At 40.0% G+C, this 23,366-nt stretch overlaps 1 protein-coding gene across 1 annotated transcript in view; it reads left to right on the top strand.

Annotated features, from left to right (window-relative positions):
- Positions 1-23,366, top strand: part of malrd1 (MAM and LDL receptor class A domain containing 1) — a 69,735-nt gene that overhangs the window by 21,508 nt on the left and 24,861 nt on the right. The window contains exons 11-21 of the mRNA XM_063483205.1: positions 617-1,050; positions 4,325-4,412; positions 4,491-4,670; positions 4,762-4,918; positions 6,315-6,471; positions 6,585-6,695; positions 8,060-8,273; positions 8,377-8,624; positions 11,151-11,439; positions 17,826-18,071; positions 20,622-20,779. Coding sequence (XP_063339275.1) covers positions 617-1,050; positions 4,325-4,412; positions 4,491-4,670; positions 4,762-4,918; positions 6,315-6,471; positions 6,585-6,695; positions 8,060-8,273; positions 8,377-8,624; positions 11,151-11,439; positions 17,826-18,071; positions 20,622-20,779 — 2,282 coding nt within the window. The remainder of the gene's footprint in view (positions 1-616; positions 1,051-4,324; positions 4,413-4,490; positions 4,671-4,761; positions 4,919-6,314; positions 6,472-6,584; positions 6,696-8,059; positions 8,274-8,376; positions 8,625-11,150; positions 11,440-17,825; positions 18,072-20,621; positions 20,780-23,366) is intronic.

The following is a 23,366-nucleotide window of genomic DNA, read 5'->3' as shown; positions in this document are numbered from 1 at the left end:
AAACAAGTTTAATCTGAGGCATTCAGCTCATAAAAATATCTGCTTCTCCTTCCAAGAGGACTATATTCTTTGGTGGAGGAAGTGTTCAGATATTTTACATAAAGCTGCTCATCTCTAATTTCACACATTAAAATCTGTTTGCAGGTCCTGGGAAGTGTTACTGCAGATATGAAAAAAGTTTTTAAAAGTTGCATAAAGCATTTTGAAGCTCCTTACTTCTGCTTAACGCTACATTAGCTGCTGCTGCTGTGTTAAAGCAGTAGATCTGAAATGGCACTATCTGTGGCAAAGTTAAATTGTGGGTAAAATGAAGCCATACATTCTCAAGTTCTGCTTGTAGACTGTATATGAAAATATTTATCATTTTCATGTGTGGCCAGTAGACTCTGCTGCACTGGTTCTGGCACTTTTTTGTGTGTTTATCAATGTCAGTCTGGAAAATTTTGGAAAGTTTTCTTCAGGGTTGATGAATACAATTAAATGGACAAAGACAACTTTTGTAGTTTTGCCCCTGTGCACTACTAGAGTGGATTTTAAATCAAGCAATCAAGATGTTGATTGCTTTATATTGTTGAAATTTTGTCTGTAGTGAATTTCTCTCTGTCATGTCTCACAGCTCCAGAGCTGCAGTGTGACTTTGAACATGGGCTGTGTAACTGGAAACAGGAACAGACTGGAGAAGATGTTTTTGACTGGACCATCTACCAAGGCCCGACTCCATCCTTTAACACAGGCCCTTTGAAGGACCACACATTGGGCACCATCTATGGCCACTACCTCTACATTGAGGCGTCTGCCCCTCAGGAGTTCAAAGACACGGCGGTGTTGCTCAGTCCAGTCTTCAAACCCACCCACCACGATGGCAAGTCATACAACCACTGTGATTTCCGCTTCTATTACCACATGTTTGGAAAATATGTGTTCTACCTGGCGGTGTACTTGAGGACCACTGCTACAGGCCGTGGCCAGATGCTGTGGGTGAAATATGGAAATCAAGGAGACCTCTGGCACAGGGAGACTCTTTACCTCAGCAGTGCTCAACCTTTCCAGGTTAGCTAATGGTAGCATTTACATAGACATCATTATAAAGCAGTGTGGCATTTTCAGTGAGGTATTTATTGTTTCACGTTTGTGGGATTTTTCTTGGATGTTTTAACCTTTAAGCATCATTTTAAGAGTATAATTGGTAAAACATGCGATGTGCTCAATTTAATCTGTGACTGTTGTTTTAAAAAACTGACTTTCAGACAGTACACTCAATACATGGCAAAATGAAAATACGGAAATAAGAAGAAAATATCTCAAAGTCCTGCTTACACAGTAGTTAAGATATAACTCTTAGGTAAACCCTGTGATATTACAGTCTTGGCATCCCACTGTGAGTCATTTGCTTTTGGCTCCTTTGTGTAATCAAAGTAGATATGCACACATAAGCTGTAGGTAAACACAGCTCCCTTTGCAGACAACGCTGAGACATTAGTGAAGCAAAGCGTCTGCATGGAGTGCACTCCACCATTGCGTGATGAAGATCCATTTAATAGCTTCACTGCTCAACATCGATCCCTCAAGATGGATGTTCTGTTGTCATTACTCATGAGTGAGTATAACTTGACAGGCAGTTAAAGACTTTTGCCCTGCTATGGCATTGAAAACAGGAACGCTGTGTGTCAAGTTAATTGACTGCAGAAAGGGTAAAAGTGGGGGAAAAACAGACACTGATGAATTAAATTCAAATTCAGAGTGATCCATTTGCTCCCACTGCAGGCAAAGTGCCATGAAATGACAAACTCTAATAACCGGGCATCTGAACAATCAGTTGTGTCAAATTCATCCTTTTACATTTCCATTAAGAGTTAATGTGGTCAATGTTAGAACAAAAAGACATAAATTATTGCATTTCCTGCTTAAATCATCCTAATGTGATAATATGAAAACTTAAACTATTAAGGTGCCTTATTCTGCACGTATGTAGTGTCTTATAGAGGCAAAATTATCTGTAAAAACATTTCTGTACTTTTCACGTTCAAGCTGTTTTCTTTTTAAAACCTGATAAGAATCTTTGTATTCGAGTATTTCTAAATGATAAGCATGCAAGTGTCTGCTGAAACAATATCTCTGAGAAAATTGTTTAAAAAAGGGGATACACACATATAACCTGGATAACTGAATGCTTTCTATAAGAAAAATTCAAGTCAATAATTAAATGAAGAAATGTGCGTCTAATTTATTGGCATTTCAGCAGTTTTAGATAAAGGAGGCTTTTGCCAAGTATTGATAATTGTTAATTTGCATTATTGAGCCACTAATATATCGAATCAAGTTGTCCATTGTAGGTACCAAGGTGTTACGTTAGCAGACGGTGAACTAGCTTCCCTGTGACAATCGAGCCTTAAGCTACATCTCAAACATTCTGTTTTTAGGGACTGTCGGGAATATGTAATCTTTTGTTTGCTTTGAACTTAATTAACTAAATGTGTATTCCCTGACCAGTTGGTGAGTGGTTGCAGGAGGTTGCTCTGTATTGCAACAAAAACCTCCATGTAAACTTGCTTTGGTTGCTAGCAGATTGCTGCTGCCACTCAAAAACTTCCTTACTGTTAAGCAACAGTAAGGCACTAAGCAAGAGCTTAGAAAGAAAAGCCTCCAGACTTCTTTAAGTTTCTTGAAGACGTTTCAACCTGTCATCCAAGAAGCTTCTTCAGTTCTAAGAGCAATTGGTGGAGAGTCCCAGATTTTTAAGCCATATTGGGAGTGTCCGTAAGAGGGTTGTGGACCAACTATTGATCCTCTGCCTAATCACACGAGCCAAGGTGTGAAAACGGTTGCGGGTAACGATCAGCCAAGGTTTCAGGTGAGCCCATTGTGAGACCTTGCCCCACTCATGTGACTAACCCTAAGTCACACGATAGGCTTGTGTGATTAGGCAGAGGATCAATCGCGAGGTGGTTTCTGGTGCACCACCATGTACCTATTTGTGACGAGTTTCACCTTGTCAACTAGTCCCTAGGCCTCTGTGCCTGAGGCCTTACAGAACAAACACACAAAGCTAATGTTAGCAAATTTTAGCATGTTACTCAGACTGAAGGTGATATGATTAAACATTAAAAAAAAGGGGTTTTTATTTCAGTGTTTCCTCCGTAAAACCTGTGTGTAATCTGTCTGTGTGCAATCTTTTCTGCGGTGGCCCTGAAAGGCCAAACGGACTGCAACTTAAGAAAACACCAGCAATAAGAAAAATGCTGCAAAAGCACACAAAACACAACGGAAATAGGAAAAACGACAACGGAAATAGGAAAAATTCAAAACAGAAATAGGAAAAATGAAAACCGAAATAGGAAAAAACACAAGGGAAGTGTTTCTGGGGAGACAATAACCCGACGGACGAGTTGCAGGAACACAAAATATGGTACGTGTGTTTTATCATGATTCATATAATACTGATGATGAATTTTTAGGCTGATAGTTAAGCTAACACAATCGGCGTAACTTTGTGCTGAACATTGGGGGGGGGTTAAGATCTCTAAATAAATAAATCTGGATAAATTCCCAGATGATTAAACATGCAACTATTTTGTTGGTAATACCTGAAATTAGTAAAGAAAATCAACAGCCTATTTATGCAAGATAATTCATAATTTTATTGGGAGGGGTTATACTGGGGTTATACTGGTTTGGTCTGATTATGGGGGGGGGGGGTCATAACCCCCATAACCCCCCTGGATATTACACCCCTGGCTAACACACTTACCTCTCATCTTTTCGTTCCTCACAAATCCGATAGATCCTACCCTTCTTTTAAGTGTCTCCCAGCGCAATTCTTAGCATATTTTGGTTCCTGCAACTGGTTGTCGGGCTATTGTCTCGCCAGTAACACTTCCCTTGTGTTTTTTCCTATTTCGGTTTTTGTTTTTCCTATTTCTGTTGTCATTTTTCCTATTTCCGTTGTGTTTTGTGTGCTTTTGCAGCGTTTTTCTTATTGCTGGTGTTTTCTTAAGTTGCAGTCCGTTTGGCCTCTCAGGGCCACCGTACTTCTCTCTAACAGAGAATTTTTACTTAGACCATCATATAGCTATCTAATTGGGCTAACTTCAGTAGATATTAGCAAGGTAACAGAGACTGTTGTGACTGAACCAAAAGGTTATATGAACATTTTCGAAATAACCAAAAGTGTCCCAGCAGATGTACTTAATACCAAAATCCTGAGTTCACTTTTAAGTGGTTCCCAAATTAATACACCAGCAGCTACAGCTGTTACTGTTAAAAGCTTTGGACAGACTTTATACGCTAACTCGTCGACTGAATATGCCGTGTGTTTATTTCCCAGATTTTGATTCAAGGTACAGTTGGAGATGATTTTACTGGAGACATTGCTATTGATGACCTTTCCTTCCTCAACTGTGAGCCTTATGAAGGTAAATGATTACAACACAAAACTGTACAGTGAAATTCTGTTTCCAGTGTTAGTTATTTTCTACTGTCTCTTGCTCTAGGAGAGCTCCCCACACTGAATAATACAACTCCAGCAGTGACGACTCCAGCCCCCACAGTTCAACCCAACATGTGCCATTATGGAGAGTTTCCTTGTGGGACATATGGGGAGTGCATTCCCTTCAGTCAAGTGTGCAACTTTAGATATGATTGCTCTGATGGATCAGACGAAATAAGTTGTGGTAAAACATTTAAAAGACTTTAACTATTGCATTATCAGTCTTCTAAAATGTTTTTGTGACATTTTTTATTTTTATTTTCCCTCTTTTCCAGTGAAGGAAAGCTGTGATTTTGAAGGAGGTGACACTTGTGGGTGGAAGATTGTCAAACCCTCTTTCATACTAAATCACTCGTTTCGCTGGTCATGTGACCAAGGGGAGAGCAATCATTTTGGAGAGGAGTACCACCGTCCTACTAATGACCACACCCTGTAAGCACCTACCTACGAGTTGGTTTTTTTTCAGTATTATTGTTCATTTTGAAACCTTTATAATACCTTTCAGCATTGATACTTCCTTCCAAAACGTGCAAGCTGCCCATACCATGTGTACTTAGGCACCTCCATACCATCAAAGATGCTGGCTTTTGAACTGAATGCTGATAGCATGTTGGAAGGGCTTCCTTGTCCGCAGCGTCCGGGATTACCAACAAGATTGTCTAATTTGGATATAGAATACTTTCCCACTGTGAGACAGTCCATTTCAAATGAGTCTTGGCCCACAGGACACGACGGTGCTTCTGGAGCATGTTCAAATATGGCTTTCTTTTTGCAGCTTTAGTTCGCATCTTAACTGTCAGTGGTTTCTGGAAGTGTTCCTCAGCCCATTTAGTAATGTCAGTGACACAATCATGCCGATGAGTGTTGCAGTCTTGTCTGAGGGACGGAACACCATGGGCATCCAATAAAGGTCTTCAGCCTTGTCCTTTACACAAAGAGACACTTCCAGTTTCTCTGAATCTTTTGATGATGTTATGCACTGTAGACGATGACAGTTGCAAAGGCTCTGCAATTTGACGTTGAGGAACATTGTTTTTGAAGTCATCTTCTTACACACTCTTTCACAGATTGGAGAGCCTCTGCCCATCTTTACTTCTGAGAAACTCTCTATGACATCCCTTTTATGGCTAATCATGTTATAGACCTGATACCAATTAAATTAATTAATTGCTAGATGTTCTCCCAACTGAGTGTTTTTGAACTTTCTTACTTCTTCAGCAATTTATTCCCTCTGGGAAAATGTAACAATCTACAAAAAATACAGACAGCTGCCAGTGGTACCCCTCAGCCTCCTGGTAGATACAGCTATGGTATCAATTGAAAAATCCTACATGACTTCCTTCTCGAGTTATCGCATTCACCAGATTCTCGTCCTCGAGATTTTTAGTAGAAACCCCAACAGTATAAATTTGAAAGTCCTACATCGCCTCTTTCTTGGATTCGTATTTGTATTGCATCTTGTATTGCATTCACAAACTTGGGTGTTCACCTTTCCTCCTTGCCTGGCAGGGCAATACCAATATCCCATCAGCCGTTTAGGCCTGAAGGGTAAAAATCATAAACGAATAATTCCCAAAAGAAATGCCAAGAAATCACAAATGGGTTGTTTCCTTTAAGACAAATGTTTTACTGAAAAAAGTGTATATTTTTGCACTATACTACACTAAATTAAAATACAGCTGTCAGTTCCAATGCAGAGCCCTTTCTCAGTATATCCAAGGCACTCAGGCTAAAGACATTACTAAAGCTGATTTAACTCCTCATTTCCGTCTCAGATCCGCAGCTGAATTTGAGATCTTATTCTGTATTCCTGATATTCCTCTGATAGCAACAGCTCCAAGGGGTGGTATATGTATGCAGACAGTTCAAACGGTGGATACGGTCAGACCACTGAACTCCAGACTCCTGTCATCTCCTCCACTGGGCCGCAGTGCACCCTGGTCTTCTGGTACCACATGAGGGGCTTCACCGTGGGAACACTGCAGGTAAAGAGAGAAGTCACAGTCAGCTGGAGAAGACAGATCATTTCTGTGTATGGGGTCTCATCAGAATTGAGTCACGGAAATATTCATATCTGTTGCTTTTCTGATGTCTGCAGGTGCTGCTGAAGCAAACAAACATCACTCATGAGGTTTGGACTGAGACTGGTAACCAAGGCAACAAATGGAGACGAGGAGAAGTGTTTTTGGGGTTATTGAGTAATGTCCAGGTCTGTTACATAATTTTTCCCTAAGAAAATTAGTGAGATATCTAAGTCAGTTTAATGCAATGAAATGGTTGATATCAACTTTTATATAAAAATAATATAAAATAGTCATTTTTAAACAATTTAGACATTTTATACAGTGGTATTTTTATAATGATATACAGTAAAAGTATAAAATGACAGAACAACAGCAGCAAAAGTGAAAGGGAAGGTTTACAAGATAGTATTTACACCTGCTATGATGTGTGGATTGGAGAGAGTGATACTGACAAAACCAACGAATCTGAGCTGGAGGTGGAGTTGAAGATGCTCAGATTTTCATCAGCAGCATCAAAACGGCAGCTCAGGTTTAGCGGTTTGGAGACAAAGTTAGAGAGGCAGGGCAGAGATGTTTGGACATGTGCAGTAGAGTAGTGGATGTACTGGACAAAGGATATAGATGATGGAGCTGCCAGGCAGGAGGAAAAGGGAAAGACCACAGAAAAGATTCATGGATGTAGTAAAGAAGGATATGAAAAGAGTTGGTGCCACAGAAGAGGAGGCCAGAGTGAGATGAAGGCAGATGATTTGCTGTGGCGACCCAGTGAACTGCTGAAAGAAGAAAAGTAAATACAATATAAAACCTAAACCTAAACCCCAGTTTAAGTTGTACTACTATACTACTTATCTTAATACTAACTTATCTCAACAAGCTCAGACTCTTTAAGACCCTGGTTGGCTGATGCAATGCCTATTAAAAAATATTCACTGGATATTGGACGTTTCACCCTTTTATTGTTTTTAATAAGTAAAATCCTGGACAATATAATTTGGCTTTTTTTCTCACAAAAATTCATTCAAAATCATGTCAAAGTGAAAACGGAGTTTTACTAAATAATGTCAATTATTTAAATTCCATTTAATTCTTCACAGCCACTTGACCTAAGACAATCTTTAGAGAAGTGCCTGTCCTTTCAAAACAAGAGATAATCAATGTCTTTATCTGAGGGACAAAGCTGCCACACCCAGATAAAAATACAGTGCCTGCCCCGGTGGCTTGATTGCACCGAAGAAGTCATCCCACTGATACACATTACCCTTTGTCAGAACAGAGAGTCAGATCAGAGCTGATGGTACAATCAGCAGCTGAAAGGCCTTTTCACACCAAACCTTCAGAGCCCTTTTTGAGACTACAAGTGCCCTTTTCCTTTCCCCTCCGAGCACTTCATCAGCTGACTGCCGCTAGACACAGAATAACAAGACTCATTAGGACAGGGGCTATCGGCTCTTCTGTTTCCGTGGCTTGCCTGATAACATTAAGCATCGACCTTGCTCTCCAAAAATAGTGAGGACTCAGAGTTGATCCCGGGTCTGTTATTCCTTTTCAGGTGGTATTCTCTGCTAAACGAGGGATCAGCTACATGGGTGACTTGGTAATAGATGACGTCAGCTTCGTGGATTGCTCCCCTCCTCTTCCTTCAGACCAGCCTTGCACACCTGAGCAGTACACCTGTGCAAATGGCCACTGCATCCCTCAGGACAACCTGTGTGACTTCATCAACCACTGCGGGGACAGCTCAGACGAGAACCCCTACATCTGCCGTGAGGCCTCTTCTAATGTTTGACTGATGACTTTAAGTGGAAGATTCATTTTCTGATAAATGAACAGCCGTGATTGATTTCTTCTTTTATTGCCATCTTTCAGAGGGTTATATTGAACGCTGCAGTTTTGAGTTTGACCTCTGTTCCTGGCGCCAGTGCCAAGAGGATGACTTTGATTGGAGGATCAAAGCCAGCAGCAGTCCAACCATTGGAACTAGGCCATCAACTGACCACACCCTGAGAAACTCCTCGGGACACTACCTCTACTTGGAAAGTTCATTTCCTCAGGAAGACGGCAGCACCGCTCGTATAATAGGACCCCTACTGAGCCGCAGGAGCTCAAAGTGCAAGGTCAGGTCAAGGTCAAAGGGCAGAATGTACGAGAATTATTAAAAATACAGCTAAATGAAGACACTAAAAAACACTTTACCACGGATTCAAATTTTAATTTCTGAGGTCATCAAAATTTGGCCATTTCTATTGGTTTTGATGTGGCATCATTTGAGCTGGTTGGTAGGCAGGTGTGTCCTGGTACCAAGACCACTAACACAAATTCCATTTAACCCTAGGATGGATGGATGGATTATTTGAGCTATATAATAAAATACTGTATTTTTAATTAATATTGTAAATTATACATTATTTAACAATATATTAATAATCATCATGCCCTGTTGAGGTATGATGATGACAGGACGTCTAGGGATGTCCCTAGACGTCCTGTCATCTTTGGGTTTTGTGAGTCAGTGGATTCCTAAATAGATCTCTTAAGAAACATTGCTTTATAACAACATGATTGATGTTATTCACATAATTGTCTGGGACTTGTGTGTGCACACAAAGCACTGTGCAAAACTTTTGAACTACAACTGATTTCTACATATTTTGCTTCCAATCAGCAAAACTTTCTTATACTTTAAATGATTTCAAGCAATAGTTTTCCAAACTTCCTGAAGATCTGTGGAAGTTTTTCTTTGGACATTGGCTGTTTTTCAACTTTATGCACTAATGCATAATTTATTCCCGTTTCTATTGTTGAATCTTTGAAAAATGCCAAAGATAACACAGTTTGACACTAATAAAATTGTATAGTTGCACCAACAAGATGATTCCCAAAGAGATAATAACTGAAAACTTGCTATCTTTTTGCATGGTATGCAGTATGAGGAAACTGGACACATGGAAGACAAATGAACAATTAACTGGCCTGAAAACCTATCTACAGCAAATAAATAGTATTTTTAAGTAATATCTTTAAGTAATAGGGGAAAAATATCCAAAAAAGATCTGACAGAGGACCCGAGAAATGCTTTTTGAAGGTGTCAGTGGAAGGGGTCTTAAGGAAGGGAAACAGGAAGAAAAGGCTGAGGTATGCCAGATTACACAAGAACTGCACTGAAAATCAGTGAAAACAGGTCTGATGGAGTTATGAAACCAGATTTGAAATTTTTAGTTGTAATTGCCACCAATGTGCTTACAGTGATCTCTAAAACACGGTGGAGGCTTTATCGTGATTTGGGGCTGTAGTGTTGAAGTGCACATTTCAATAAACCTCTACTTCTAGTTCCAGTTTTCTTTGTAAAATATAAGGAAATAAAGGGTGGCTCGGCACAGCAGTGTATAATATAATATATGTATGTTTGACTTTCAGTAATAACTAACGTAAAATATTTATATTTAATATTAATAGGAAGAGCTAAACTCAGTGCTTTTGGTATATTCACACTATCAAGATTCAAGTTCAACTTTTTCAAAAATACGCTCAGTTGCTGCTAAGAGCTAGCTGTAACTCAGTAAGTCTAGTAAATCTAAAGCAGATGGTTAGCTTAGCTTAGCATAAAGAGGAGATGGAGATGACAATAGTCATTTTTGCCTAGTCCTTAAACAAGTGTAAAGATGAGATGTACTTTTCATGCAAACCCAACCAGCTGCTGACTTTAGTTTCTTATTTATTTTAGAGATGAGTGGAAAACGTGCATTAGGAAGGACACGAACGTATTTCTTAAAATTAAGAAATTCCTGTTAGCTTGCAAGTTTTAGTCTTAAGAAATGAATTTTAAATATTGACCTTCTTGTTCTTACAATTAGAGCTGAAAACGTGATGCAACTAAACAGGCAATTAGCAACTGAGTGTGTATTCTTGGTAGTATGTGTGTGTCCTCCCAGCTGTCAGCCTGATGCTCTACTGGGAAATGATTTCTTGATTGACTGCCTGGTTTGCTCTGTATGTCGTGTCTGTCTTATCCTGCTCCTGACCTGTCAATCAATCACACGGTTAGCAAAAAGGCTCCAATTAAACTGAAGGGAGGGCTGTGCTATGGGGGAAATGAGAAATGCTCTCTCTGGCGAACGAGAGAGGGAGGTGTGCTGCCACAGCTCCTGAACAAGCCTCCATTTGGAGAGAAAGCCTATAAAATATACTGCTACCTCACTGATGTGTGATGGAGAAACACAATTTCTCTCTGTGCCTTAATAAAGGCTACGACTGAAGGGAAAAGCACATCGATCCAGTGACAGACCGAGTGGATTAAAACTTAATCACCTTAGCATGCCTCTACTTTTTGTTTCTTTCCACAGTAGACCAATATAAGAAAAAGAAAAGAAGAGAACAAAGTGGAAAGTGGTATCAGTGTGTCAAGCAAGCGACTTTTGAAAGATCCAAGCCTATTATTTAGAAAGAGTACCAGCGTAGATATAGTAGCGATTGAATTATTTGACATCTTTATTACAGTAAGGATATTAGTCCATACCAACATTTTTCACCATTTCCCAACAAAAAATTTAAAGTCTTCAAGGTTAGACATTATAGTTACTAAACTATTGATATTTTGTGTGCTATTTAAATTAACACCTTTTTCATTTTCCTCCTTTTCTCAGATGCGTTTCTACTTCCACATGTCTGGAGATGGCATTGGGACTCTCAGTGTGTTCGGCAAAAGTGAAGGCCATCTCCATCTCCTCCTGACCCTGACGGGAGATCAGGGCAACTACTGGCAGATGAAGGAGATCCCGCTGAGCAGCTCCAGGGACTTCCAGGTCATGTTCGAGGGCAAAGTAGGCCGAAATCCAAAGGTTGACATCTGCCTGGATGACATTACCTTCTCTCCAGGATGCCTTCTCGCTTCCTCGGCTACATCGCCCGATAACACTCCTTTACCTCCTCCAGGTACGCAGTTCACTGTTATTGGATATATGTTTCATTTTGACCATGGCTGTTTCTTTCCATGTTATTGTACATCCTCCTATCAGTCATAAAAATATGAAAAACTGTAAGCTACCAAAAACTATATAGTACATATATTGCTTATAGTAAATAAACTAGAGCTTTCTATAAATCTGATCCCTCTCACAAACGTTTTACATCATGGTCTTCTCATGTGACGTCACATTTTGCTCGAGAGTTGTCTGCCATATTGTACCTGACACAACCACCAGACGTAAGGGGAAAAACATGTATTCCCTGACTGGTTCGTGAGTGGTTTTCTAATAAGAAAAGCAAACAGTAAATGCAGAATGTTCAAAGCATTTTCTTTGGTCAACAGCAGATTGCTGCTTTTCCTCAAAGTTTGAATTGAACACGTGGATTTGCCTGCAGCTACTCTTCAAGCGGTAGAGCAACGGTGAAAGGTGTGACACAATCGAGATACAGAGATTGTTTGCCTTTAAAGTAAAAGTTACTTTTGATACTTGTTGACTGCAGCACTGAGGCACAACTTTTACTTAATCCTTGTAACTTTGCTGTTTCCCTGTTTCACCTATCAGGCGAAAAGTCTCAAAATCTGCAGTTGTAATAATGGTGGCGATCCTCTCTTGGTATAACTCACCAACACTGGGGTGAAAATGTTATAGCACAACAAGCTATACTGCAAATATGGCTAATATAATATGCTTATGACAAGAACTACTGTGCCATATTCATGAATACTGTAGTTTAGACTATTTCATAAGTGAAGGAAAGCATAGCATAAAGCATAAATCTCTTTCAAAGCACATCTTATTGCATGCCATAGCAGCTGATTCCACTTTTGAAATTTGATCCCAGTTGGTTTACTGTCACGATTTACACCAAAGTTATTCTAGAAAACAAGTGTCAGCACTCTCCAGCCATCTTGGTAACAGCTTCAGGCAGATATTTGGAGAGTTATTTTCAAGCCCCTGCCTAAATGAAGGCAGTAGTTTAATGTTTATGGATGTAAAAGCTGCACATGTACTATAGTTGTATACAGTGTCATCAATAAAACCTGTTGGTGTTATAGTTTAGTGAAAATTTGAACCTCCAACTTATATTTCTGTCATGTCAGCATGTCTGTGGCTCATCTTGCCAGACTACTGAGCAAACGTCATATAAGTTATGTACAGAGAAAGCCCAGAAAACTATTTAATAAGCTTATCTACATCTTTACTATAACAACAAGTTGGTATTTCTGCCAAAACACAGTTAAAACAGCTCTGCTTAAAATCCTCTGCTGTGCATGTGCCAGTGCAACAACACAACAGGCTCAGTTTTTGGTCTCTATTGGCTCTTTGGGCACAGAGGTGGGACATCCACCATCTTTTCCATCATGTCAAATGCCTCCCCTGAAGAATGCATTAATATGGGCTTTCAAATTCCAGTGAGACATTAAATATATGTACTCTTACTAGATAAAAGTGGTGAACTCTGAGAGCTTCAGTGCAATATTAACTCAGGGGCCAGATCTCACAGTTGCAAGCACTTAAATTCAACAAGGCGCTCTTCTTGCCAAACAAGAGGTATTGCAATAAATGCCTGGCATGTTTGCTCTGCAGTCGAAATTAAAGGACTGCGTGTTTCTGCAAAAGGCTGAATGACCGGACGAAGGCCAGAGTGTAGCAGGAAAAAGCTGTTTTTATATTATTGCTTCTAAAAGACCCGGCTATTCTAATAATGACTTTTTAATTCCGCAGTGGCAGGGCGAATTCTGGGACTGTAGTCATTTTCTGTGAAAAGCTGTTTAACTGTTTCCCTCTAGGGCTGCTTTATATGAGGATTTTATCACAAAAGCTTAAAGATCACTGTCATTGAGGCAGAACGGAACAGCAGAGCCCCGAGTTCCCAATTAAACTATTTGGCGAATTTTCAGAAAAGATCTCACTAAGATGTCGATAACTACAGTTTTGATTACTTTCACCTTGATAGTTTGCTCATATGGGCAATCAGAGATTTAATAATGGCTCCTGGGTTATTATAACACCACCTTCATTTGGAGGTGAAAACTGGAGTTGATGAGGATTGGATTAAAATGAGCTCAAAAGCTCAACCAATCCAGATTTAGAGCTCTTGAAAATAGAGGTGGCCTATCAAACATGCTGGTTTTCTTTGGACTAACATTGTCAAATGTTGCACATTTCCATTTTTAAGCTTTTCGGTACCGTCGGTTTTCCATTAGATACTCGTCTTAATTTAAATTACCTATATAAAACATTCCTTTCTTGTTTTTTTGAGCAATTCAACAGTAACATCCAGTTTAAGATGGCGTTTTGCTGATATAAAAAAAATAAGATGTTTTGAACTAAAACGAACAATCTAAGGAGCAATGCCCTGAAACGTTTGCTCACCGCGGGGCTGAAGCTCTGACCAAAGCGAACCCATCATAGTTTGAATTTTGGACTAGGGAGATGTTCAGCAAGTAGAGGTTCCTCTGCATCCCTTGCATTTTTTATGAGCGAACCCTTTAAAAGGCAAGAGAAAACAACAAGAGCTGATTTATCGGCATTGTCACTGTGGCTATAATTGGCCTATTAAACGTACTGCCTTTCCAATGCAGCTGATATCGAGGGAGAAGAGAAAATCTGATTGCCTGTGCGCAGAAAGGGATAAAAACTGTGAAGCTCCCTGTCATTTTGAGCTGTAGAGGGTTTGTATCCAGCTGCATGGTGATGTGCAGGATTGTCCTTACAGCTGTCTCTTTCTCTTACCTCTCTCTTCATTTCACTGTCTGTTTGCATTCGTCTGTTTCGGTGCCTACAGTGAATAGCTGTGCTCCAATATTAATCAGACATTATTAGAGAAGTAGTGTGGTGTCAATAAGAGTCGCTGCAGGTTTGCATGCTAATGATGCTTATTTTCAGCTTACTCCACTGCTCTGTTTGGTGATTTTTCTCATACTGTTGAGACTTAGAGGAATCTTTTATATATCCATCTTGAGCACGCAGCTTATAGTTTCCTCTCATTATGATGGTTAAAAAAAGTGCATGCGTTTTAGGTTTTATTTATTTAGCTTGTCTAAAATTATTTCATTTAAATTAACTTGAGAAGGTCACTCATCCTTTCAGACTGAACGTCTATGTATGCTGGAATGGGAATGTATTCTGCTTTTCATTATTTTCATAGATATTAATTGCACTGGTAGACACTTGGTATACACAGATTCGTTTCTACTTTTTTCTACTCCTGGTTCACAGCAAGTAGTCTGCCTATGAGCACAGAAGCCCAACCCAAAGGTCAAACCTTCTGCTTGTGAGTGGCAGCCAATCAGAAAAAAGCTGACTTAAAACTAAGGGAAAGGAATAAGAGATGATGAACAGAGAGACGATTGCGCTGTTGGCTCACAGCGGAAAGGTCCTGGGTTTGAATCCACCATCTGGCTGGAGCCTTTCTCTGTGGCATCTGCATGATCTCCGTGTCTGCCTGGGCTGTCTCTGGGTACTCTGGCTTCCTCCAAAAGACATGCAGTTTGTGGGGTTTGGTTAATTGGTGATTATAAATTGGCTATAGGTGTGAATGCAACTGTGAATGGTTGTCTGACACTCTGTGTTGGCCCTGTGACACTCTGGACAGGTTGCTACCATTCGCCCTCTGGCAGCTGGTATAGGCTCCAGGTCCTCTTGCAGCACTGAGTCATATAAGTGGAAGAAAATGCATGGAAGGATTTACAGTTTACACTAAGCAATATATGTTAAGGGCTTAAACATAGGCCATGAGGAACTGAAATCCAGTGCATAGGACTACCAGTTTGAGAAATATAGCGAAATTAAAAAAGGTCAGAAGATGCTTTTTCCCCCTTTAAACATGACAGGATAATTTTCTGAAAGAAGAAGGAAGAAGCAAATAAAGTAGTGTGAAAACAGGAAAGAAAGGCATTCTAAAGAACACGGTGATATGAAGCGTTTCTTGAAGGTTAAGTCAGGGAGTATCACCGCTGCCCTGACAGTGAGGTGAGTCCACGTGGCCATTAATGAGACAAGAGGGAGAAGAATTGAAACAGAAACCTTTTCTCTTTGTGTCTCAGCAGCTGCAGGCTGCAGAGGACGTACAGTAATACTGATGAGAGCAGAGACAGCAGGAACTGTAATTATATACTGCTGTTCCCTCGGGAGCTTTTTCTTCCACAGCTTCAATCTATATAAAACCATCACATGATGGAGCAGAAAGACCGACCGCTTTTACTCTCCACTTGCACTTGTTTTATAGTTCTGCCTGAAAAAATACCCAAAACTGTAGAACAACACACATGAATAATGTTAACGTGGAGTTCTTCGTATGCATCTGTAGACTGCATGTAAATGTGAGCGTGTGTAAAGGAGAGAAAGAACAAAATGCAAATCAGATTTGAGCCGATCAGCCAATTTAATGTTTTCTCGCTCTTTCTTCGAGTCACTATCGAGCTTTTCAAAACAGGCCGCAGAAATCTGCTGGCAGCTGAAAAATATTGTGTTGGACTTGCAATAGAACTGGAGAAAATACAAGTCAAATAAGTTTTCCATTAAAATCCTTTAGTAAAGCAGTGAAAGCAAAACTTTTTAATCTTTTTTTTGTGGCTCTTTCTGTAAAAGATAAAAGCTGCAAACTGGAACATTTAGGGTCATCTACTCTTTAATACTCGTGCAGTCGAGTAAGTGGCTGTGTGCAATGTTCATATTATGGAAATTCATTCATAAAGGTCCACATTTTACAGTAAAGTGTTTCTGATTAACAATAAATGTTATAAATATTTTAGATAAAAACAGGACAGTTTTCCAGTGAATTATCTGAAACCTGGGTGTCCTTCTACATTTTAGCCAATAAACTTCCTATCCTGAAATAATTCACTGGGATTTAAACTTTAATGTTGAGCCTGAATGACATTGCTGCACAAGGGGGCAGCATGCCGCTCAGGGCGCCTGCCCACATACTGTATGTAAGTAAGTTCAGGAGGAGCCTGGTGAGAAGGTCACATTGCCAGCAGCCTTCGAGCTCTTTGAGTTATCCATGTGACAAGATATAAGCAGGAATTAATGAGGACAAATGAATTAGTGTGCATTCACAGGAGCAGAGCGGTAGCCACTCCTGTGGGTTTAGCAGTATGCTGTTAGCTGATCTTTGAAATAAATCCACCTACAGGCTCAGTATGTAGCAGAGCAGCTGGGAGCTGTGGCTTCCTGGCTTCCTATGTGCCTTTGTGGGGCACATTGCTTCTGGTCCTGTGCATCTGAAGAGGAACAAAGGATTAGGAAGGACTTATACCCCTTTCTCTCCTTTAATTACAAGGACCACCCCTCTTCATCACGCCTCATCTCTCTTTGTAACACTCCCTTAAGCTAAGCACTGACCCCACTGGAATGTTTGGCTCCAAAAGAAGCAGATTCCAGCCTTCTCCAGCCACCCGATCATACAGTGTTTCATGCTTATAACCCCATGCCCTTTTGTCTTCCTAAGCCTCTTAAAGAGCCCCCGATACCACATGCAGACGGTCCCCCTCTCTTGAGTTGACTGCTTACGCTCCGAAGTTAATGCTCAACTCATGTGGTGCTGTCTAATCTGGTGAAGCACACAGTAGTTATTTTGCTGAAACTCCTATAGGCACAACATTTTTATTGCACTTTGTAATTCATAACAAAAAAGCTGGATGTTTTAGAAAATGCACAAATTGCTTTACTTTAAATATTAACCTGCAGCAGCAGCCTGTTAGCTTTGCACATGTAAACCTCTTAAATGAACATACATAATTAACATACAGTATCTGGAAAACAGTTTTCAGTTTTGCAAACGATATTATTTCTTGGTGAGAAGCAATGACTTCCTGCAGTCTGGTTCTTATACCTGTTTTGTATGGATAAAACAAAAATCATATACAGTTCATATATACAGTATATATGTGATAGCAGTACAGACAAATATAAAGAAGAATATGGAGCTCAACACTGACCTTTACAGTGCGTCGATCCAGAGGTGGTGTTATGTTATGGGACGCTCAATAATAATAATAATGACAATAAATTTTATTTGTTGGCTCTTTTCAAAACACTCAAGCTGGCCTGACTCCACAAAATTAACAAGATCCACAAAAAACACAATAGCAAGAAATATTTTAAATCCCAGAATAATATATATAAAAAATATGGGTTATAGTTTATATCATGAACAGTTTGGCTTTAACATGTGATTGAAAATGTGTAATATGGTCTGACTGATGGAGGTGAAGTGGTAGTGAGTTCCAAAGATCCAGGACGACTGGCGACCTGTCATATATTTGAGAAAAAACATGCTACTTTACATTTAAGAACATTCGCGTCTGAGATATATTTCTTTTTTTTTTGTTGTTTTATTGTCAGGGTCCTGTCCTTCAGGCTTCCTGCCTTGTGAAAATGGCAGGTGTTTCACTCCATGGCAGAGCTGTGACTTCACAGATGACTGTGGCGATGGAACGGATGAGAAGCATTGTGGGACTTCGTGCACCTTTGAGAACGGACGCTGTGGGTGGAAGAGCTCCCTTGCTGATAATTTTCACTGGGTGCTGGGCACTGGGTCTGTCCAAAGCATACGGCCTCCGTATGATCACACGCTGATGAATGAGAATGGTATGAGTTTGCATTTTCTGGTACACTATGAACTCTGTACACATTTAAAGGTGTAGGATTTTTCTTTTTACCACCGTTTCTCATTAAAAAGAACGATTCTTTAGCCTCCACCTTGAATTACCGTTGCATAATTTAGCAGGTGCATCTGTGCTTGTGAGTGGCTTTGTATAATCAGAATGAATGATTTTTCAAATTTTACCTGCTTGGGCCAAATGGCTCTCCACCATGTTTAATTCACGCTTTTGTAACTTTAGAGACAAAATCAATGAGTTTCTTCTCAGCATCTGAAAGCGCACCAGGTGATTTATTCAAGGCTAAAATTCCACTTTACTCTGTGCATGCCAAAAAAGCAATACACATAAATTACTTATCACTTAAGCTAATTTTTATTATGCAGCCTCCTGCATGTATCTCCTACTTTGATACTGATCCAAAACAAGCAACCCAACCAACAGCACCTTATGGCAACCCAGCAAACATGGCTAATATTATTCCCCAGTCAAAACTGGACAGATGTTGATGTTTTTCCACATAGCATAGTGGTCCACTCAAAGCCTCAGATGATTGCAATAAAGAAACAAATGCACATGATTTTGTTTTTTAATATGCCATTTCATTGTTATCTAATTTGTTTAGCAACAAGCAGTGCAGTTATGCCATTTGAGTTTAAATTAGCTGTCAGTTGTTGCATAGCCATCACCTCCGTGTTTCCCAATGTTCCCATTATAACCCTGAGGTGAAGCTAACTGATCAGATAAGAAATGGGCAGCAAAGCAGGAGATCTTTTTATTTTGTTCTAATCATTAGTTAGCACACTCACTTGGGAAGCAAAAGAAACGCTGCTAAATAAAAAAAATAAAATAAAATGCAGAGCTTCTGACAGCTTTTTTATTAAAAGGATAATGCATAGCAAATCTTGCGCACAAACTTTCCTTTACTAAAAACTCCAAGAAGCCTGCTGGATGTGAACTTGCATTTAGAAACTATTTTTAAAAGTCAGACTGTGTGCAGGGAAGGGATTCCCAGGATGGCTGCAGCCTTTCCAGCCTCCACAAAAAGTAGAACAGCTCAAGGAACGCAACAAAAAGGCAGATACCTTGACCCGGCCCGCAAACTTTCCAGACCCTGATCTTATCGAGCATTTGTGTGCCCTGACTGATCCATGGAGGTCACATCCCCAAACAAACTTAACCCTAAAGATGAGCTGCAAACATTACAGTGACTGCAGGACACTCCGCTCAGAGGTCTCATGTCCACACCCATTTGCTCTTAAGAATGTGCAAAAGATTTCAAATGTGACACGAGCTGCTGTTGAAGCTAAGTCTGCTAGCTTGCTGGCTGACCCCCGAGCGTGCTGTGTCATGCACACGTAACATGCCGCACTTTCCTCATGTCATTTACCGAACACACCCTCAAATTAAGATTTAACATCTGCCGATTTCCCATCTCCCTCTCTCTGGCATGTCAGCGCTCCTGTCCTGCATCGCCAGCATCCTCCTGCTCTGGGGGCAAGTTTTTCCATCACTCTCCAATTTCTATGTTTAAGATATGTGCAGGGAGTGATGAGCTCAGAGCCATATCTGTTGCTTTAATAAATCTTTTCAAACCTTGCCAAACAGAATAACAGTCACAGCAAGTGTGGGTAAATACTACAGGAAACACTCGCTAAACAGCTTTTCTGTGAAGAAACAAAACAAAAAGCTTTTTCTGAGTCAGTTTACTGTGCAGCCAGACAAATAATGTTCTAATAAAGAAGTCAGTCAGCAATAACAGCCATAACCAGACAACAACAGAGCAGAGAAAAGGGAGTTTGTTACAGAGGACGAGGAGGAGGAGGAGGAGAAGAATACCCTGCTGTGGCTTCTTCTCCCATTACTTTGTTATCTGCAAAAACACCAAAAATGAGGATGTCTTGCAGAGGCATTCATGTTTATTGCAAACTGTGGTGAGAAATATATTACATTCCCACTAACTGCTTCACAGTGAAAGTCTTAATACAGTTCTGATATAGCTGTGGGAACACCAGATTACATGCTGCATCATTTCTTGAAAAGCCAACCTAAAACCGGGTGGTCAACTGATCTTAATATTCTGCTAAAAAATGTAGACCATAAAAAATTGAGTTTGATTCCATGAAAATCAGAAGAATTATAACTAAACTTTAAGTGTGTTTAAAATATTCAGTAACAGCGATACAAAAGCCATAAACTACAAAAAAACCGATGTAAGATTATTATTATTAATGTAGCTAATGCTGAGTGCAAAGACAGATACACTTTCTTTATTTTTCATTAATTCATTTTCCTGCTTTCTCCTTTCTCTACTTAACTGAGAAAGTTTGAGTGCTCCCCTGTGCCAAAGGCAGTGAGACATTAGAAGATGTGTCAGAGATTACCCCGTGACTCTTGGCCCTCCTTCCCCCAACACGTTTTGTGACCTTCATGTGATTTGTCAGAGCCGTCCGTGCAGAGATAGTTTTCAACCTCTGTGCTCACTTGCTGGCTCAGTGCCTTTCTCCTTCATCACTTTACCTCATTTCTCTTCCTTTAGGGCATTTTGTCTATTTGGAAGCAACACCAGTGGGACTGAAAGGCGATAAAGCTCATATTAGAAGCTCTGTGTGGAAAGAGTCTAGCGCCATCTGCAAGCTCTCCTTCTGGTACTACATTTCCCACAAGGCCTCGGGAAGCATCCGGCTTCTGATCAAGGTAATGCATCTGCATATAGACAGAAATGACATCAAATTAGTGCAGCTGTATCATGGTGTCTGTATTTGTAAAAAAGAGAGGAGGTGTTTGATCTATAGAGGGATACTGTAGAGGTTGTAGTTGGTTCTGAGCATCTGGGAAGATTCTCTCTTTGGAAGTTTGCAGTTCTTCTTACCCATCAAGTTTCTGTACACATGGCTGATTCTGGGGGATTAAAATTTCTATTTGGACTTTTCTGCCATATAAACTCTTGTGGGTTTGGCCTCCATCCTCTAGTCTATTTACTCTAAACTTTATTTCACTTTATCAGGTATGACTCAAGCAGAAGGTGCTGCTGTGCTTGACAAGATTCATTCCTCTGCAGGAAGGTGTAGCAGATCATTTTTCTGCATGTGTGGCACTTCAGGAACTTTTTATGCCATCTGCAACAAAAATGCTAATATAAATGTATTCAGTTATTTATTTGTAGCACCCCCCTTTTTCAAACATTTACATATCATTGCTCATGCAAAATAAAAGGCTGTTCAAGTTCATTTCAAGGAGGATCCACATTCAAACACACATGGCAGACAGATTTTGGTAGGAAGCTGAAAGATTTAGGAGTTTAAAAGTGAAAAAAATAAATTAAAAAAAATACCCAACCAAACAAAACATCCAAAGAGAAAAGCCATCTAATGGGAGCAATAACTGAACCAGAGCAACTACGAAGCCCTGAAAAAAATTACACACACCAGAGAGCAGGGTAATAAGGAACAAGAGCAGGCAATCACAAGAGCACAAAAAAGAGGAAGAAAACACCCTAATACGCACAGGGAAAGTGATTACACAAATAAAACAGGAAATGACTGCCAAAAAAATGGCACAATACTGGAATACACACGCAGAGGAAACACGTAGAGGAAACAATTAGAAACTCAGACAGGGGTAAACAACATCAGCAACGGGAAAAACAAAACACAAGAAACATGAAGAGAGAAACAGAAGAAAAGCAAACTATAACTTATTCCTGTCTCTGACACAGAGCTACAGTTAAAAAGACATGTTTCTGCTACTTTCACTTTTAATTATGAAAATATAAACATACAAACACATTTGAGATGTCTGTAGAAAATAAAAAACACTGGTAAGACCCTATGGGAATGTGGTGAAATTTGTATATATTGTGTATGTGTGCCTGTTGTTTCTATATAGTTCTTTCTAATGGCAATTTTAAAAACCTACTTTGATCCCTTGCTGTTTGTTTCATTGTTCTTCATTTGTGAACAAAAACTAAAACACATTGAATGATTGTGGCTGCACATTAATAAAAGAACAACCTTGTTATGTTACTCATTCACTGATCACATGCTTGGATGGACACGTTACACTTACTGATGCTGTTTTTGTCTCAATCATTAGACAAATAGTCTTTGCTATTGATTGTACATTAAAGCCTGCTGTAGACTGGATACTGCTATCATGATGGGATTTGCCCAGTCCCCCAGTCATCCAGCCAGCTGTTGGATTGATTATGAGGCTCTCCGAGAGGCAGGAGATGATAAATGCATGTGGACTATTTTTAAATGTGCACCCTCTTTCACATATGGGTTGGAAATGTAAAATTTGGCCTTTTAAAGAAGGTCAGCTCTCTGCTTTAAAATGAGGCACTGGACTCATTTACACTTAGAGACACAGACGTAGTGGGTGGAGAGTTCAGAGGCCACCCTCTGTGTGTGTGTGCGTGCGTGTGTGTGCGTGTGTGTGTGTGTGTGTGTGTGTGTGTGTGTGTGTGTGTGTGTGTGTGTGTGTGTGTGTGTGTGTGTGTGTGCGTGTGTGTGTGTGTGAGGGAGAGAGACAGGCAGATAAAACCAAAATGCCTCCAGTGTTATGTGGCTATAGCTTCCTATGACACAGAAATGATGATAAGTGCATGTATGACCTACAGGGTTCAAAGACATAAGCACTCACAGATTATTGGTTTGTGCTATAATTTACAACATTAGAGCACTTTTATAGTCCGGATGTTGCAGCTACATAAATACTAGCGTGCACACACATTTGCACAGGCAGGACAATAAAAACACACAAACACGCTCACACTCTCTGCAAGCATCATAGTGTAAATATAGTGTATACTATGCATCTTTAAAGGGTGACTGAACAACAAAGAGGCTTATGATAATAAGAGTGAAAGGGAGGGGATTGTATTTACATGGCAAGCGTCCCCCCCTCCCATGAAGTTCACAAGGGGCTCAACAGGCGGCTCTATTTATATCACCAGCCGTGTGAACTGCTTCTTTTAGTCATTAGTCATCACACTAATGAAGTGTCTGTCCTCAGCAGCAGAGCAAACTGAATAAAGATGGGGTGTAAGAGTGAGTTAAGTAGCATTAATGTACCTGCCAATCTTCAAACTTCCAGCGACACTGCTTCTAATGTGTCTACATCCATGTACTGTGGTTCAAAGTATACATGCATTCTCCTATGAGATGATGGATGATGTCCTAGAGGATCTCCTCCCAGATCTGGACCAGGGCATCACTGAGCTCCTGGACAGTTGGAGGTGCAACCTGGCAGTATCAGAAGGACTGAAATATATAATGTCCCA

This window comes from Pelmatolapia mariae, linkage group LG9 (genome assembly GCF_036321145.2).
Source record: "Pelmatolapia mariae isolate MD_Pm_ZW linkage group LG9, Pm_UMD_F_2, whole genome shotgun sequence".
Classification (NCBI taxonomy): domain Eukaryota; kingdom Metazoa; phylum Chordata; class Actinopteri; order Cichliformes; family Cichlidae; genus Pelmatolapia; species Pelmatolapia mariae.
The sequence above is the reverse complement of the archived record's forward strand: the minus strand, read 5'-3'. Positions and strand labels throughout refer to the sequence as shown.